The 17,915-nt window shown below is 62.8% G+C and overlaps 3 protein-coding genes across 9 annotated transcripts; 1 reads left to right on the top strand and 2 right to left on the bottom strand.

The window, feature by feature from the left end:
- Positions 1-566: 566 nt before the first annotated feature.
- On the bottom strand, positions 567-2,259 carry SELENOM (selenoprotein M). 2 transcript variants are annotated; one of them, XM_075769457.1, is made up of 5 exons: positions 2,096-2,257; positions 1,990-2,025; positions 1,867-1,901; positions 1,363-1,441; positions 567-1,270 (listed from the first exon to the last, which is right to left on the bottom strand). In XM_075769457.1, the coding sequence occupies exons 1-5, from the start codon at positions 2,210-2,212 to the stop codon at positions 1,058-1,060; spliced, it is 480 nt and encodes a 159-aa protein (XP_075625572.1). In that variant the 5' UTR covers positions 2,213-2,257; the 3' UTR covers positions 567-1,057. The 2 variants fall into 2 exon arrangements, with proteins under 2 accessions (XP_075625572.1, XP_075625573.1); XM_075769458.1 differs by lacking the exon at positions 1,990-2,025 and having other exon boundaries at positions 2,096-2,259.
- A 3,716-nt stretch (positions 2,260-5,975) lies between these two features.
- Positions 5,976-14,475, top strand: INPP5J (inositol polyphosphate-5-phosphatase J). Of its 2 annotated transcripts, XM_075769264.1 has the most exons (12): positions 5,976-6,803; positions 7,769-7,879; positions 9,375-9,483; positions 10,072-10,188; positions 10,258-10,433; positions 10,980-11,091; positions 11,377-11,486; positions 11,833-12,022; positions 12,277-12,414; positions 12,813-12,905; positions 13,142-13,246; positions 13,389-14,475. In XM_075769264.1, exons 1-12 carry the CDS (start codon positions 6,058-6,060, stop codon positions 14,007-14,009), a joined length of 2,628 nt encoding a protein of 875 aa, XP_075625379.1. In that variant the 5' UTR covers positions 5,976-6,057; the 3' UTR covers positions 14,010-14,475. The 2 variants fall into 2 exon arrangements, with proteins under 2 accessions (XP_075625379.1, XP_075625380.1); XM_075769265.1 differs by lacking the exon at positions 12,277-12,414 and having other exon boundaries at positions 13,389-14,429.
- On the bottom strand, positions 6,740-17,596 carry PLA2G3 (phospholipase A2 group III). Of its 5 annotated transcripts, none has more exons than XM_075769269.1 (7): positions 17,147-17,594; positions 16,942-17,074; positions 16,725-16,859; positions 16,044-16,546; positions 15,806-15,935; positions 15,528-15,662; positions 14,653-15,292 (listed from the first exon to the last, which is right to left on the bottom strand). In XM_075769269.1, the coding sequence occupies exons 1-7, from the start codon at positions 17,574-17,576 to the stop codon at positions 15,091-15,093; spliced, it is 1,668 nt and encodes a 555-aa protein (XP_075625384.1). In that variant the 5' UTR covers positions 17,577-17,594; the 3' UTR covers positions 14,653-15,090. The 5 variants fall into 5 exon arrangements, with proteins under 5 accessions (XP_075625385.1, XP_075625384.1, XP_075625382.1 ...); XM_075769268.1 differs by having other exon boundaries at positions 14,654-15,295; positions 17,147-17,593; XM_075769270.1 differs by lacking the exon at positions 14,653-15,292 and adding an exon at positions 6,740-6,817 and having other exon boundaries at positions 15,806-16,546; positions 17,147-17,596.
- Between the last annotated feature and the right edge of the window lie 319 nt (positions 17,597-17,915).

Below are 17,915 nucleotides of genomic sequence, written 5' to 3'. Positions count from 1 at the left end.
ACCCAGGGGGAGATGTGGGGCACGTGCTGCTCCTCCTGCCCAGGGATGATACCCAGAGCTGAGGGGCACCACCAGCATCCCACCCTGAACAAGGGATGTTGGTTCGTTACCCCCACCCCCATGCCTGGTATGAGGAAAAGCTCTCACACTGCCAGAGGCTGCACAGAGCCAGGTCTGCAGATGGCGCAGCTGCGCCCTGCTCCCTTCCCTGGCCAGGGACCAATGTTCCCGCCAGGCCAACACAGCCATCAGGCCCCACTCATGGGCTCGCACCCATCCCCCTGCGCCCTGCGAGAGCAGCTCATTCCAAGCCATGGTGCCCCATCCACCTATCCATCCACCCATCTGTCCATCCATCCATCATGCCAGGGAGGGGGTGGCACAGGAACAGCATGGTTGGCCCATGGGACAGTTTGATGGCTTGCCAGCGGTGGCTGTGACCCTGCTATCTGCTCCTGCCTCCGTGAACGGCTCTGGGGCACCCGGCTCCTCCCAGCACCCAGTACAAAGCAGAGCAGGATGCACCCCACCGAGCCCTCCCTGGAAAGATGACACAGTGCAGACAATTGTATGCAAGGGCTTTACTGGGGGCTTGACATAAGACAACCGTGCTGAGGTGTAAAGCCATACCCCTCCCAGGGGCAGCTCTCCTGCCTCCGGGACTCAGCACATCTACCCTCAGCACCTGGGGCTTTCTGCTGAGGGTTTCATCCTGTCCCACGCAGGTAGGATACCACTGCCCAGTGCTGGGAGTCAGCTAAACCTCAAGGCATGGCAAGGGAGCACAAAGAATGCTGCTCCTCACAGCCAGGGATGCAGGCCTGCAGGGGAGGGAGGGCAGTGACAGGCACACGGGACCCCTGGGATGCGCACAATGCCCAGGAAGACCCCAGCTCAAGGCTGCAGCTGCTCAGGGCATGCTCGAGGCAGAGGCTACACAGCACCAAGCAACAGCAGGGGCACCTTTGCCACCCTGTGGCACCATCCCCAGCTATTGTAATGTCCCCGTGTGCTGGGGACTGGCTGCAGGACCCTCTCCTGAGCGTGGCACCCCTCACTAGAGGTCTGGGTGTTCTCCCTCGTCACGTTCGGGTAGGGTCTTGCTATCAGTGGTGGGAGCTTGACGGGGCAGCAGGGTGGACAGAGGCCTGGCAGGGGCAAACTGGAACTCCTCAGGCACAGGGGCATCAGGTGTCTCCTTGCGGTAGAAGCCCAGCTCCTGCACCAGCTGGTTGATCTCCTCCCGGGTCATATCGCTCAGGGGGATTCTCTGCACGCAGACAGGGGTTGCAGCCTGGCGCCTGCGTGGCACCAACCGCCCCAGACCCTGCTGCAGCAGTGGGTGCCACACTGCCCACTCACCTCCAGCTCCTCGTATCGGTGGCTGAGAAGCACGAGCTCGGGGTCAGCACCGGGCAGGTGCTTCATCTCCAGGTTATGGCTGGGCGGCACGTTAAGGAGTGGATAGTACTAGGCAGGCCCATGCAGCCCCCCATCCTATCCCATCCTCCGTCACATCCCATTCCATCCCATCCCAACCCATCTCATCTTCCATTGTGTCCCATCCTGTCCCACCCCATCTCATCGTCCATCGCATCCCATCCTGCTTTTTCCCACCCTGTCCCCCAACCATCCTGTCCTCCACCCCTCATCCAATCCCATCCTCCATCCCATTCCCTCCCTTCCCTCCCATCCCTCCTCCTGTCTCACCCTGTCCTCCATTGCATCCTGTCCCACCCCCATCCTGTCCCGTCCCATACCACATCCCGTCCCACGCCGCCCATCTGGACAGGGGCCTGCGCCTGGGGCATGGCCGCACCGAGCGCTGCCCGCCGAGCAGGGCTGCCGCGGCCAGCCGGCGGGTACTAGAGGGGGATGTCCTGGGTGACGAAGGCCTTCACCTGCGGACAGAGTGGGCGGCCCGGCCCGGCTCAGCGGCGGGGCGGCCCCGGCCCCCGCCCGGCCCCGGCCCCCGCCCGCGGCACCTACCTCCCTCAGGCGGTTCAGCCGTCACCCGCCGCAGGTCTGGGGAGGAGATGGCCCGTCACGCCCGGCGGTGCCCCCGCGCCCCCCCCGCCCGCCCCCCCGCGCTCACCTCCACCTTGCCCCGGGCCAGGCCCCGCAGCTCGGCCCCGCGGGGCCGGGGGGGCCCCGGGCCGCCCCCCGCCGCCAGCGCCGCCACCAGCAGCGACAGCGGCAGCGCCCTCAGCATCCCGCCGCCACGTCACACCACGGCCCGCGCGCGCGCGGAGAGCCCCGCCCCGGCGGGCACGCGCACGCACACGGCGAGCGGCCGCGGCACGAGCACAAACACCGCACGCGCAGAGCAAACCCACACCGCGCAAGCGCGCACGTGCACGCACCGTGCACTCTCCCACACACACGCGCGCGCACACCCCCCCCCACACCCCCCAACCCCCCGCCAAACACGCACGCACCGTGCACTCACACACACACGCACCCCGCCAACACACACACGCGCGCGCGCGCGCGCACACACACCCACACCCACACACCCCCCCGTGCACTCACACATCACAAGCACACGCGCCGTGAGGACACACACCATAAACACCACGAGCACACTGAAATCACCACACACACTCACACTGCAAACACCAACACACGCGCACGGACAGCGACATGCAGGATAGGGTGTGTGCGTGCACAGCTGTCTGGTGTGCGTGCACACAGTGGCACACAGCTACACGCACACACAGCTGTGCACACTCACACACCCTCCTGTGCATACAGCTGCATGCACACATGCACAGCTGCACACACAGAACCCCACATAGGCACAGCTATATGCTGTCCGCACACCAGTGCACAGATGCAGCTGCACACGCACACGCAGGCAGGCAGAGCCACAAACAGGCAGGCAGAGCTGCGCACAGCTACCCACACACGCAACTGCTCACAGCGTGCATACGCCCAGACACATCAGCGTATGTGGCAGCGCACAGAAACACACATACACCAGCGCATGCAGTCACACGTGCAACGGCGTGTGCACGCACACAAAGTTCTACGCACACACCCAGCTGCATACCGCGCACCCTGACTGCACGCACACAAAACTGAACGCGCGCATGGCTACGCAGGCACAAAACAGCGCGCACCCCTGCATGCGCGCCCACAAACCACACACGCAGCTGCATGCATGCACATCCCCCCGGTCACAGAATCACAGGAAGGTTGGAAGGGACCTCTGGGGTCCATCGGGTCCAAGCCCCTCCTTGAGCAGGGCCACCTGCAGCCAGCTGCCCAGGACCGAGTGTCTCCGAGGTGGGAAATCCTCCCTGGGCAACCTGTGCCAGGGTTCGGTCGCCCTCGCAGGGAAAAAGCGTTTCCTGAGGCGCAGAGAGAACCTCCTGTGTTCCAGCTGGAGCCCACTGCTGCTGGTCCTGCCCCTGGGCACCGCTGAGAAGAGCCGGGCTCCGTCTTCTCTGCACTCTCCCTGCAGATATTTGCACCCAGTGATAAAATGCTCCTGGAGCCTCTCGGCTCGAGGCTGAACAGTCCCAGTTCTCATGGCCTCTCCTCATGTGAAAGATGCTCCAGTCCATCATCTTTGTGGCCCTTCATTGGACTCCCTCTGGTATGTCCATGTCTATTGGACTTGCTCTTGGAAGCCCAGCACTGGACACAGCACTCCAGGGGTGGCCTCACTGGTGCCTTCTTGACATCTCTTGACCTGCTGACAGCACTCCTGATGCAGCCCAGGACACCATTCACTTTCTTTGCCTCAAGGACACACTGAACTCATGGTCAATGTGGTGTCCACCAGGATCCTCAGGGCCTTTTCTGCTGAGCTGCTTTCCAGCCAGGTGGCCCCCAGCATGTCCTGGTGCCTGGGGTTGTTCCTCCCCAGGGGCAGGACTTTGCACTTCCCCTGGTTGAACTTCGTAAGGTCCCTGCCAGCCCATTTCTCCAACCTGTCTGGGTCCCTCTGGACGGATGCACGCCCCCTGGTTCATCAGCCACTCCTCCCAGTTTGCTGTCATCTGCAAACTTGCTGAGGGTGCACTCTGTCCCATCATCCAGGTCAGTGATGAAGGACTGGACACAGCATTGGCCGCTGGGGCACACTGCTACTTGCTGGCCTCCAAGTGGACCTTGTGCCTTGTGTCCAACCACCTTTCGAACCCAGCCATTCAGCCAGTTTTCAATCCATCTCAACATCTGCTCATTCAGCCCGTACATCAACAGCTTCTCCAGGAGGATCACAAAGCTGATCAGAGGGCTGGAGCACCTCTCCTATGAGGACAGGCTGAGAGAGTTGGGATTGTTCAGCCTGGAGAAAAGGCGGCTCCGGGGAGATCTAATTGCAGCTTACCAGTACCTGAAGGGGCCTACAGGAAAGCTGGTGAGGGACTGTTTATCAGGGAGTGTCGTGACGGGGCAAGGGGTAATGGGTTTAAGCTGAAGGAGGGTCGATTTAGATTAGATGTTAGAAAGAAATTCTGTTAGAGTGGTGAGGCACTGGAACAGGGTGCCCGGAGAGGTTGTGGAGGCCCCATCCCTGGCAGTGTTCAAGACCAGGTTGGATGGGGCTTTGGGCAACCTGGGCTAGTGGAGGGTGTCCCTGCCTGTGGCGGGGGGGGTTGGAACTAGATGATCTTTAAGGTGCCTTCCAACCCAAACCATTCTATGAGTCTATGATTCTATGATCTGATGGGAGACAGCGTCAAAGGCCTTCCTGATGTCCAGGTAGACAAGGTCTACTCTCATTTGCCAGGCCAGTTGCTTCATCACAGGAGATGGTCAGGTTGGCCAAGCAGAACTTCCCCTTGGTGAAGCCATGCTGACTCCTCCTGATGACTCTTGGTGGTGGTGTGGCTGGGAGTGGTTCCCAGGACCAGCTGTTCCGTCACCCTCCCAGGGATGGAGGTGAGGGTCACCAGCCTCTAGTTCCCTGGGTCTGGCTTCGTGTCCTTCCTGAAGACAGGAGTGACATTTGCTCTCCTCCAGTCCTCTCCCAGCTGCCGTGATTGATCACGGATTATCGAGGGTGGCCGCGCAATGACAGCAGTGAGCTCCCTCGGCACCTGTGAGTCCATCCTGTCAGGGCCCCGGCACCTGGCCCTCTCCCACCGCGAGTCGTGCTCCAGCCTCCCCGGGCCCTGGGGCCGCTGCGCTGGCACAGGCTGAGCTTTGGGACCTCTGCCCTCTCCATGTACCGCATCACTGGGGCCTCCCGTCTCCTTCAGGCCCACGTGAGCGCGCATGCACCCGCAGCGCACCCCCGCACTCTTTCACACCTGCCCGTACAAACAGCTGCCCATGGGCACACCAGCACCACTCTACGCAGGCGCAGCACTACGCACAGGTACACGCGCGGCTGCACGCGTGCACATACAGCTGCACGTGCAGCCCCATAACCAGCTGTATACGCAGCACCTCATGCAGCTGCCCTGAGTGTAAGCGTGCACCGACGACTAGACACACCCACACCAACGCACATACACACACAGGTGCTCAATGACACAACAGTCACAGTGGTGTCACACAGCGTGTCAGTCACACACACAAAAATGCGCACACGCTCACAAGCTCAATGCTCATGTGCTCATATGCCCAAGGGCAGGTGTGCATGCAAAAGGGAAGATGTGCAAGGCCAGACGTGCACACGCAGGGGTAGGTGTGCACGCGCAAGGCCAGACGTGCAGGCAGAAAGACAGACTCGCACGCGCGGGGCCGACCCGCGCGCTCCCAGGGGGCGGCCCCGTCCCGGTGCCCGTTGCGGGCGCGCGCTCCGCTCCTCGCGCCGGCGGTGGGGGGATGGGACAGAGGAGGCGGGGCACGGGCCGTCACGTGAGCGGGGTGGGGCGGCGGCAGGTGCGCGCGGGGCGGGGAGGCGTAGCTCCTGCCGCTCCTGCCGCTCCTGCGCCTTTAAGGCGCCGCGCAGGTGGCAGGGGGGGCGCTGACATCACGGGGTGCGCGGCGCGGCCAGGCGGGTCCGCAAGGTGAGCGCGGGCGGGGCCGGAGCCGGGTCGTGAGGGGAGCGGCGGGGAGCAGGCCCGGTGCCCGGGCGCTCGCTCGGGTGTCCCGTCGATGGAGCCGGCCCGATGTGGCAGCGCGGACCAGGGCTCGGCCGCTGCCTCAGGGCCCCGCCCCGGCCCCCCGCGCGGCCCCGCGCCCGCTGCCTCCCCCGCCGCCTCCCCGGCCGGCGGTGCCCCGACGGCGCCTTTTCTCGGGGGCGGCGGCGTCGTCGTCCCGGCCGCCCGCAGGAGCTCTCGGCCGGACGCCGCCTGCGATCCTTTCCCCTACGGGTGCCCGCGGCCCGGGGGGTCGCAGCGCGGCGCCCCCGAGGAGCGGGCCGCGGGACGGGCTGCCCAGCAGCTGCCGCTGGAGGTCGGCGGGCCCCACGCCTTCCCGCTGCCAGCACTGTTGTCCCCCAGCTCGGGCGTCCCCCCAGCCCGCCCTGCCGTGCCGCCCTCGGCAGTGCTCGGCCCGGCGCTGGCCCGGCCCCCCTTCCCCGAGCTCGATCCCCTGGAGCACGCTGCACCAGGGAAGCCACTGCCCGCCGAGCGGAGGGAGATGCTCCCCAAGGCAGAGTCCAGCGACCACATCTCGGCCTGGGCGGGCTCCTCGCCCAGGGCTGCTGGCCTGCCCAAAGCGGTGTCCAGCGAATTCATTGCTGGCGGGCGGGTGGGCCTGTCCAAGCCTGCAGCCCTCTCCAAACCGGAGCCGGATGAGCTTTCCCTCTTCGGGAGGTCCCTTGGCCTGCCAAGCTCCAGCGACTCCTGTGACGTGCTCCTCGGCTGCTCAGGAAGGGTCCCGGAGGATGGCTCGTTCCGGTGAGCGGGTGTTGCTGCAGGGGGGAGCGATCCCGGGCTGATGCTGCCCTTGCTGTGAAGCAGCATGCGAAGCCCCGTGTGGGTTGGAGTTGCCCCTTTCTTCCTGTCGTGGATGGTGTTTAGCTGGAGGAGATTTGGCATGAGGGGCTATGGACAAGCAGGCCTCTGGTGGGGAGGGGAAGGATGCCCAGTGCACACTGTCTGTGCAGGCAGCGTTCAGGGGAGCGGGCACTGCGCAGGGTGGCATGTCACAGGCTCAGGCTGTGGAGCGGGTGCCATCTATCCCTGCTGTCCCTGAGCTCTGCAAATGATGTGGTACTACCCTCCCTTGCTGTTGAAATGTGCCCCCTGTGACTGAGGCTTGTCCTAGTGCTGCCAAAAGAGCCTGCGGGCTGCTGGTGCATGCTGCGTAACAGCATTAATGTGTTGTGACTGATGGTGGCTTTGTGCTGGTGAAGGACACTGCTGTGGTGCTTGCAGTGCTCCTGTCACACGTGATACCCTGGCCTTGGGGCTGGTTGTGCTCAGGGCACACTCTGGGGGCTGAGATCTAGGTCCTTCTCCCCAGGAGCCCAAGGGATGCGTGGTTCCTGGGGAAGGGAGGGGAAGCAGTTTTCCGGGGGCATCCTGTCTCTCAGGCTGCCTGCTGTGCCAGCCTGCCTGTGTCAGTCAGTGGTGATGGAAAATGAGGGCTCTTTGTGCTGGTTTCTAGAATTACACCAGGACTTGGGTTACATCAGAGCTTGCCATGCACCAAGGTGCAGAACCTAGGGAAATTTAGAGGCAAGGACCCATCTCCCTCAAAGGGGAGTTGAGGATCTGGTGTACGTGCCCTGGCTAAGCTTCAGCTGTGACCACTGCTGTTGCATGCAGAGAGCTTCCTTGGTGGAGCTGGTGGCTGAACAGGGGGTACAGGGAACACTCTGAGCTTCAGTGTTAGCCTGTTCTTCCTTTGTCCTCCCAAGCATCACGGTGGTCACCTGGAACGTAGGCACAGCCATGCCCCCGAATGATGTGACATCCCTGCTGCACCTCAACACGGGCGAGACAAATGATGTGGACGTGATTGCTATTGGGTAAGAGGGTGAGGTGCAGGGCCCCCTTCCCTGCCCCACCATGTACCTTTCAGGGGATCCCCATAGCCCTGGGGGAGGGTGGGAAATGGAAGAGCTGCAGCCCCAGCATGGGGCATGGTGAACAGGGAGGAGTGTGCATCACAAGCAGGAAAATATCAGAAAAGGTGATGGAGAATCAGCTCCTAGTAAAATGGAAGTGCTAAGAGGAACTGAAGTCCTTGAATCCTGAGTAGCCTTGACCCCTCAAAGAGCCTGTAGTTGGCTATGCTGTGCAGAGTTGGGCCTCAGTGAGTGCTGTGAGCCCTGGCAGTCAGGTCTGTAGAGGCATTTAACTTGCCTGCTGGAGTCCTCTGGGAGCATTTTCCTCATCTCAGCTTTTGCTCATGGTGTGCAGGCCTCAAGGGCACAAATCTGCTGTTCTCTCACGGCTGGATTGGCTCTATGCCCCTGGCAACATTAAACTGCTGGCAAGGCAGCCAGCTTTGGTGTGGTAAGGCTTTATTGATGTTGCTGGCGAGGTGAGCTCTGCCGGAGTCTTAAGGGAAAACTGGTCCCTCAAGGTTTGCCGTGGTGTGTGTGTGTGTGTGTGTGTGTGTGTATTCCTGCTAAGACTGGGGACATGCTGCCTTTGCACAGGGAGCAAGAAGCAACCTCTGCCCATGGGTGTGAGGTGGACAAGCTGGATCTGCCTCCAAGGACTCCCCAGTGCCCCTCACCCCAGGGAGGGAGCAGCGTAAGGTTGCAGGAGCTATGGTGCTGTGTTGGAGCCAGTCTCTTGGTCCCCTCAGCGTTGTGGGGCTGTGGTGGGCTGTGGAGGTAGGCTTGAGCTTGGATGCATGGGGCGGGGGATGTAGCTGACAGCAAGAGACTTGCTGGGACTGTGTTCCAGCCAGGGCAGGGTGTCCTGCTGCTCCCCACCTCCAAGGCATCTCTGCCTGGCCACGTCCTTCCTTTGACCTGTGTCTTTGTGCCCTGAGCACTTGATATTTTAGGACATTTCCTGATTCTACCATTCTCTGTGGACATTCTCTTTCCCTCTCTTCACTAATTGCTGAGCCAGGAGGAGCACTATTAACCTTCTGTTTGCTGCTGCTCTGAGCTTGGTGGCTAGGATGCATCTGGACACCCTGTGCTGAAGTACCGGTGAGACTTGGCTTCTTTGTAGAGACCAATGCAGCTGAAACGTGCCGTAAGCCCCTCTTGCATCTAGAGATAGGCTTTAGACTGATACCCAGCTCTGTGCAGCTGAATCGCTCCTCTTTTTAAAAGGATGAAGGCCTTGTGGGTTCAGGCCCACTTGTGCCTTCTGCTAGCACGTGGCCTAGCATTGCTGGAGTGAGGATATGGCTGGTTTGTGCCCTAAACCCAGGGTCCTCCCTTGAGCTGCCCTTCCCACCCTGGCCCTGCTCCCCAGTACTGTGCTTTGGCGCCTCTCGCTAGCTGGGACATTGGCACCTTCCTGCTGTGGCTGAGGGATCTGTCCCTTTTCTCCCAGACTACAAGAGGTGAACTCTAAGATAAACAAGCGCCTGAAGGATGCCCTCTTCACAGATCAGTGGAGCGAGCTCTTCATGGATGTGCTGAGCCCCTTCCATTTCGTCCTGGTAAGGAGGTCCCAAAGGGGCTGGGCAGCTGGTGTTCCCTCTCTGCCTGCCAGGCCGGTGGACCACGGGAAGGGAGAGTTGGACTGCAGGGATGGAGGGAGGAGGTGCAAAGGGACAGACTGCAGCTATCCAAGCAGCCCAGGGGGCTGACCTGAGGGCTAGTGGTGCATCTGGCCAGTGTGCTGTTCTAGCTTGTGGCACCCTGCTGCCTTTCCTGTGCCTTAGGCTTCCCCTGGGGTGCTTTGGGGACACTTCTTGTTGCCTGCTGCATCGCACCAGGGCAAGGAGGTGAGAACAAGCCTGTGCCTCTGGCAGTAGCCTGTGGGTCCCAGGGCAGGTTCAGGTCCCCAGGGCACTTGCCCCAGAGTGTACATGAGCTTTAGCGTTGCTGGGCTTGCCTCAGCTGTCAGTGTTCAGGAGGGTGTGCACAGATCTCTGAACGAAATGTGCTGTTAGTCATCTGCAAGGTGGGGGGCATGCAGGGGATGGATGTGCTGCCTCCGTGGCCCAGAGGTGGGGAAAGCTGTCCCTGCCCCTGTGGGCTCTGCTGTGGCTGCCCTCCTGCTTCAGCCCCTGTTCCCATTCCAGGTCAGCACAGTGCGGATGCAAGGTGTGATCCTGCTGGTGTTTGCCAAGTACTACCACCTGCCTTTCCTGCAGGACATCCAGACAGACTGCACGAGGACAGGGCTGGGAGGCTACTGGGTGAGTGTGGTCCTGGGGGAACTGGCGAGGGGCTAGCTTCCCAAGGAGTCATGGATCCTCTTGGTGCAGGGCAACAAGGGTGGGGTGAGCGTTCGTCTCTCCATTTTCGGCCACATGGTCTGCTTCCTGAACTGCCACCTGCCAGCGCACCTGGAGAAGGCAGAGCAGCGCAAGGAGGACTTTGCCACCATACTGCACATGCAGCAGTTCGAGGGGCGTGCAGCCAGTGGCATCCTGGACCATGAGTACGTACCCTACCACTTTGCTCCCCAATCTGAGCCAGGGCTCTAGTGCCAGCCCCTGTCCTTGACTGCCTCCAGATAGGGTCCTGAATCTCAGCACAGCTTGGAGATGGCGTCTTGCCTGCAGAGCTGCAAAATTGTCCTGTGGCCCAGTGGGGACTCATCACAGTGGGGTAGGTGTTAAGAGGAGTCTTTGGTCTCCCCTGGGATGTAGCCAGGCCTGGTGCAGCTCCTGCCATACCGGCACTGTTGTGGTTTGGGACTGGTGAGGTGGAGGGCCCAGCTCTGCCCCAGTGTCTTGGCTGTGCAGTCTGACTCCGGTAGGTACCTCACAGTGGAAATTTCCACCTTCAATTTCTGCCTAGGGAAGTCGGGCCTGTTTGGTTAATGGTGCTTGATCCTACCTGAGGAGTCTTGGCAGACTCCTGAGAGTGCCTGTGCTGCAGGCTCTGAGGCTGCCTACAGGCCAAGGATGTTTTCCCCCTGCTGTGATGCCTTGCTCCGGTAGCCTCAGCCCTTCCAGCCTGTCGCCCTCCCTTCTACCCACAGCCTTGTCTTCTGGTTTGGGGACCTCAACTTCCGCATCGAGAGCCTTGATATCCGCTTTGTGAAGTACGCCATTGACAGCAACATCTTGAGCCAGCTCTGGGAGAAGGACCAGGTGAGAGGGATGGGCATGCTGCCAAGCCTCAGCCAGGCTCCAAGTGGCATTCGGCTCTTGCCAAAGCTTCCCACGTGGCTGTGGGACAGGGCATGTCCCCTTGCTGCCACGGGGCACAAGGAGCCCTGGCTCTCTGGGGAGGGGCAGCACAGTACAGGGATGGCCTTTACAGCAGGAGCTGGGCACGCACTTCCTTTATCAGGGTGCTAGGAAGACCTGGGGGGCTTGCAGAGGAGCCTGACCATGGGGGCTGGTATGCTCCCTGACCTGCTCTCCTTCCCACAGCTGAACATTGCCAAGAGCACCTGGCCTGTCCTCAGTGGCTTTCAGGAGGGACCCCTGAACTTTCCACCCACTTTCAAGTTTGATGTGGGCACCAACAAGTATGATAGCAGGTAGGAGAGCAGAACTTGAGTGTGTGCTGGGCTGGGAACGGGTGGCATGGCTGAGGGGTGCAGGAGTGGTGGGGCTCAGCGCCAGGGCGGGTGCGGGTGCCAGCAGGGCAGGGGCTGATGCTGGTGCAGATGAACAGGGGGAGCCGTGCTGGGGTGGCAGGGACTGGGGAAGGCATGCTGGGACACAACTGTTGTGCTGGTGCCAGTGCAGGTCTGTCCCTGCAGCTGCACTGAGCTGTGTGCCGAGACGAGCCGCATCCCCTGCCTGCGCGTGCCAGGGGGAGGCAGTCTGGGGTGGAGCCTGCTGCCCCCTGCCAGGCAAGAGATGCCCCTCTGTGCCCTGCAGTGCCAAGAAGCGAAAACCTGCCTGGACTGACCGCATCCTCTGGAAGATCAAATCTCCCAGTGTCGGGCTTGGTGTGGGTGGACGCCAGCCCAGCCAGGGTGTCCTGTCGGTGAGCCAGCTCTGCTACTGCAGCCATATGGAGTACACAGTCAGTGACCACAAGCCGGTAGCTGCCATCTTTGCAGTGCAGGTGAGCACTGTCCGGAGCCGTTGGGCACAGAGGCAGGAGCTACAGGGGTGAGATGCCCAGCTAGTATGTGCAGTGTATGATGGGGTGTGCAGGGCTTATTTTATTTTTGCTTGGCAAGCTCAGCTATCTTCCCACTGTGGCTAGGGGCTGCTTTTGGTGTATGCGTGAGGGCCCAGCCCTAGACGGGCCCCCTGGGGGGGGGGGGGGGAAGCTCTCCTTGGCATGCCCTTGCTGACCATGTATGTGTCTGACAGTTTGCTTCCAAGGCAGACAAGCCCCCGGTGGAGATTTATGTGGCTGATGAATGGAGCAGGCCTGAGCAAGCAGTTGTCAGGTACAAGATGGCTGCTGGCTTCCACCGGAGCTCCTGGGACTGGATAGGACTCTACCGGGTAGGGGCCTGGGACTGCTAGGGCTGGAGGGAGTGGGGAGCACTGCACAGCACTGTGGGGTCCCTTCTGAGCTAACCCTTGCCAGCGGATATGGGTTCATGGCATGGACCTGTGCTCTGCATGCTCTCCTCCCCTGGGAGGCCCTGGCAGTTAGCAGCAGGAGTTGGCCCTGCTTTGGGAGGCTCAGATCCAGCTGTTCCTTCTTCCTCCTGCTCTGTGGGCCCCACAGGGTCCAAAGCCTGGCACTCTTGGGTGGGTGCAAGGCAGCTCTTGCTGCCCCTGTGCAGGGAGAAGGGGCTGAGTGAGAGGAGAGCTCAGGCTGCGTGTAGGTGATGGTGCTGAGCAGGGCTGATGTTCCCACCCTACTCACCTGTGTTCTCCCATGTACATGCGCATAGGTGGGCTTTCGGCATCCTAAAGACTATGTGTCCTATGTCTGGGCCAGGAGTGATGATGGAGAGCGCTGCCTAGAGAAGCAATTGTGTGCACAGGTGAGCTGGGGCCAGCCCTGCAGTCTTGGGGGTGTGTGTATGCCCCATTGTGGGGGAGTAATGGTCCATTTGTGCCCCTGATGGGGCAGGAGGGCACCTCAGCATTGATCTCTGCTGAGCCTTGGGCAGGCCCACTGTGCTGGTGTCAGAGATTTCTGCTCTCGGCTGGGGCTGGAGGTGAGAGGGGGAGCCCTGGTGCCCAGCCCTGGTGCCCATCAGCTGTCTCTGGGCTGCAGGTGATGTTCTCAGAGGAGGCACTGCCCAAGGGGAAGGGCGAGTACATCCTTGGATACTACAGCAACACCTCCAGCAGCATAGCTGGTGTGACTGAGCCCTTCCAGGTCAGCATGGCCAAGACGTGAGGGTGAGGGGCTGAGGGAGGTGGGGGGATGTGTGGGGGGGTGCTTGGCTGGAGGAGGCCAGCTGCTGTGGTGCCCCAGCCCCCTGTGAGGATCAGCCAGCAGTGCTGATGCAAGGGTGCAGATCTCCCTGCCCAGGTCGGAGGAGGGCAGCAGCCCCACAGACAGCTCGGGCAGCAGCTCAGAAGAAGAGGATGACAGCACGCTGGTCCTACTGGCCCCCAAGTCCCGTAGCCCCAGCCCAGGCAAGATGAAGCGGCACCGGAGCCGAAGCCCCAGCCTGGCTAAGTTCCAGGGCCTCATCCTGCGGCCGTCGAGCCGAGACAGGGGTACAAGCCGCAGCCCCTCACCCCAGAGCCGCCGAGGCCTCCCTGGGGACATCCCCACCATCCACCTGCCCCAGGAGGAGCAAGGGCGCTGTGGAGGCAAAGCCAAGGAGCCAGGGTGGGCAGCCGAGGGCCAGGAGGGCAGCTCCTTCTACAAGACTGTGCGGGAGCAGGGTGGCCCCCGGCGCGTCTCTGCTGACAACCCTCTGGCCAGGGCTGACCCCAGGAACCTGGGCCTGCTGCCTGCACTCCGCCTGGAGATGATTGACCAGGCCATGGGCCAGCGGAGGGAGAGTGCGGACCAGGGCTACCCCTGCCAGAGGATGAGCCCCACCAGCCCCCTGGGCTGCAGCACCTCTCCAAGGGAGGGCAGCAGCCCCCAGGACCTGGATAGCCATAGCTGTGCTGTAGGCCGCTGATGCAGTGGCCTCCTCCCTCCTCCCCATAGCACGCTTGCTATGTGCTTTCCTCTGCCCCTTTCCTGCTGAGACACCCCACTCCCTTATTTATTGCAGTGATTCCATCCCCCTGTTGTGTGCGTGGCAGGTAGGGGCCTCCCCCGTTTCCCCCAGCCTGAGCTGCTGCCCCAGCCCTGCTAGGGCTGGGAGGTGGCCCAGGGGAGCACAGGGCTGGTCTAGCATGGTGGGGGGAGCCCTTTGTGAAATTTAAAGTGCAAGACCCTTCAGTCCTATGGGAGGAGTGCTGGCCTTGTACCTGAAGTGGGACAGGAGGCTGGGGCTCTGGTGGCAATGGTGATGGGCATAAAACGAGGACCACCCCAGGGTACCCCATGAGATCAAAGCTTGCTCCTTCCCTGCTGCTACCACTGTGCCTCAACCTTGGACCATAGTACAAACAACAAAATAAACCATCCTGCCCACCCCAGCTGGACTGTGCTTACTGCAGAGGGGCAGGGACCACAGCATGAACAGGGGGCGGCAGGCTCAGCCCTGGCACCACACACCATGCTCAGACCAACCTTTATTTAATTTTTGCTGCACACACAACCCTAGGGCTGCCTCTGGCTGCTGCACCACCCCCCCCCCCTTTCCAGAGCTGGGATCCAGCACAGACCCCAGCCCTCCCTGTGCATTGCACCCCCTCCCACCCTGCCTGGGGGCCAGGATCACACCATACTGCTCAGGCCCCCCCAGCTGAAGGGGCATAAGTCCAGGCATGGGGGGTCCTGCCATGCCCTCTGCCCAGGGGATCCAATGCCCAGAGCATGCCCCCCCCCCTCCACAACAGGGAGGGAAGATGGTGGATTTCCCCTTTTCCAAGCCCTCCTCTTCCTTTCCCCTTGTTTTGATGCTCATATGTAGTGACAGCCACAGCTCCTCAAGAGGCTTCTCGGTCCTTCTACCTGCCCCCACTCCAGATGTGGCACCCAGCTCCATGCCATCCTTTGTCTCAAGGACCAGAAATCAAGCAGCTCCACTCCGTGGCAGCTACATAGCACATCTTCCCCCCCACACATCAGACAGCGCTTCTCAGACATCATCAGGGCACCATGTGGTGCCAAGCACCCAACTTCTGCTCCAAGGCCAGCTGCAGGCATCGCTCATAGAGGCTGCCACTGCTGTCCTGTGTCTTCCAGTCTGGATGCTCAGCCTTGGAGGTGACATGCAGAGGACACCAGTGCTTCACCATCTTTTTGAGATGCCGTGCAGGTACTAGCATGGCCCGGGTTGCTGTGATACAGCTGCTGGAGAAGCAAAGCTGTGAGCATCCACATAATGCTGCAAGCACTGATATCCATTGCTTTCCACCTCAGCCCTGCTCACAGCACAGCAGAGCAAGGAATAACGCTTGCAATGCCAGCTTCATGCCAAGCCTGCAGGACAGCACCCAGCCCCCTCCCCCTGAGGGCATTCCTCCTGCTCATGCAGGGTAGGAAGCCCCATGCAGGCCATGGCCCCTTCACCCTCTGCACTTACTTGTGCTGTGGCTTCTTGCCCGGGCTGCAGTCAGTGGGCAGCTCCAGAACAAAGCAGTCCGTGGCGATGTGGTCAGCTAGGACAGCCACCTCCACGTCACTTAGGTTCCTTGCCCTGCGCAAACATCGTGCCAGCCTGCGGCACAGGAGGGCAGTGGTCAGCAGCTGCTGGCCAGGGTGGGCACCCCACCGGGCCCCACCTCACCTGACCCCAAACTGTCTGCACACAGTGCTCTGCGATGGTTGGAAAAGCCCTGCCTTTTCCTCCTGGACACGCACCTGCGAGTGCAGTTGCAGTGGAAGAGCGTCCAGGTGTCCGTGTTGTGCAGCTGGTACTTCACCTCACGAGTTGCGATGTGGTGCTCGCACTTTTCCAGGTGCTTGTAGCACCTGCACACCCTGCCTGGGTCTGAGGACAGTGGGGCAATGAGGGGCACCCCTGGCACATGACCCCAGTGGGCTGAGGCCTCGGGACACCCTAGCTGTGGCACACACTCCACCCCCAGCGCCAACTCACACTGCTGCCTGCACCCCTCCACAGCAGGCACCGGGGTGGCTCTGCGCTGCTTCGTGGCCAGGCTGAATCTGATGCCATCTTCACGGTGGGCTGTGCAGGCAGGGTGTGCTGAGCCCCCAGCCCCCTGCTGTGCTCCTCCCGGTGCTCGCCTTCCTCCAGCAAGGTCCTGTTCCAACACGGTCATTGCTGCTGTGGGGCCGGGCTCCAGCCCCCACTGCTTTGCTGGGTGCCTGGTTGTGGGCTCAGCCTTGTCCCTAGCAGATGCAGGGGACAAGGTACCTGGGCCCTGCAGCTGCTCAGCTGTCGCAGGTCTCCATGCCTGGCGGAGCCCAGAGTTTCGCCCCAGTCCCTGTCGGAGCTGCTTGCGCCCTGCTCTAGAGGACTTCCTTCCCTTGCTCGGGGGCTGCACAGCAGGGCTGCCCATTTCCTCCGTGGGCAGGCTGTAGTGGTACTGACTCTGCCGCACCATTCTGGCCAGGGGTACTACACCGTAACGCTCACACCTGGGGACACCACGTGCCATGAGGCCCAGCACACCAGACCTGCCAGGGCCAAGCTGCGCTCCCCTGCAGCCGGTGGGGCAGCCAGGCAGGGCACACGCGGGGCCATGGCAGCAGATGTTCCCGGCGGCAGGGCTGCAGCAGTTGGTCGAGGTGGAGGGGCACCTCCCGGGGCACTCACCCTCCCCACCAGTGCCACTGGACACACTCCTCGCTCTCTTCCAGCACAAAGCACGGCACCTCCAGCAGGTTGAAGAAGGTGACGCCGATGATGTTGGAGATGGTGTCGTTGAGGGCCAGCAAGCACTGCCGGAACCTGCGGGAGCAGGCGGTGATGGTGACGGGCCCGGCAGCCCCCAGGCGCGTGTGTGTCCGTATCCCCCCTCCCCCCCTCGCACCTGGCGTCGCAGTCACAGTGGGAGACGGTGTGCAGGCGGTAGTTGCGGATGCCGTAGTTGAACTGCAGCGCCGTGATCTGCGCCGAGCACTGGTCGTGCTCCCGGCAGCACCGGTCGGGGCCGCGGAAGAGACCTGCGGGCAGCGCCGGTGAGCACAGCCCCGCCGGTAGGACAGGGTGCTCCCTCCCGCCGCCCGGCACCGTACCCAGCTCGCTGGCGTTCCGCGCCGAGTCACCGGCCCCGCACCACAGCGTGCCCGGCAGCGTCCAGCCCCGCCGGCGGCGCAGGCGCCCTCCCGGCGGCGCGGGGTCCGCGCAAGCGGCGCGGCGCCGCCAGAGTGCGGCCACGTCCCGCCGCAGCGCGGCCCCGGAGACGGCGGGCGGGCGGCGGGCGCAGGCACCGCGGAAGGCGCGGGCCAGGCGCGGGTCGCGGCGGGCCCAGCAGGCGCGGAGGCGGCCGCGCCCGGCCCAGACGCTCTCCACCAGCGCGGCCGGGCCGGGGCCGGCGCCGCTCAGGAAGGCCACGTAGCGCGCACCACCCGCGCCGGCCACCCGCCGCACGCACACGGCACCGCCGGGCCAGGCGCGAGCGCACGCGCACACCGCCACGCAGACCAGCGCCACGCGCGCCCACATCCCGCGGCACTGCGCGCCTGCCCCGCCCCACGCGCCTGGCTTTAAGCTCGCGCTCAGCGGTGGCCCCCAGCGCTGATTGGGCCCCGCCCCGCCCCGCCCCGCCCCGGGGAAGGCCAGCGGGGGCGGTGGGATGCGGTCGGGATCCGCCGCTCGGGCACCCTCGTGCTGCGCACCCCGCCTGTGCACCCCTCGTCCGGGTAACTCCGCCCGTGCACCCTTTGCCCGGACACTGCCCCCTCCCGTGTACCCCCGTGTCAGACTCCCCCCCCCCCCCCCCCCCCCCCCCACCTCCCCTCCTCGCCGTGCAGCCCCCACATCCTGGGCAACCCCCCCCATCCA

This window comes from Balearica regulorum, chromosome 17 (assembly GCF_011004875.1).
Source record: "Balearica regulorum gibbericeps isolate bBalReg1 chromosome 17, bBalReg1.pri, whole genome shotgun sequence".
NCBI lineage: Eukaryota > Metazoa > Chordata > Aves > Gruiformes > Gruidae > Balearica > Balearica regulorum.
The sequence above is the reverse complement of the archived record's forward strand: the minus strand, read 5'-3'. Positions and strand labels throughout refer to the sequence as shown.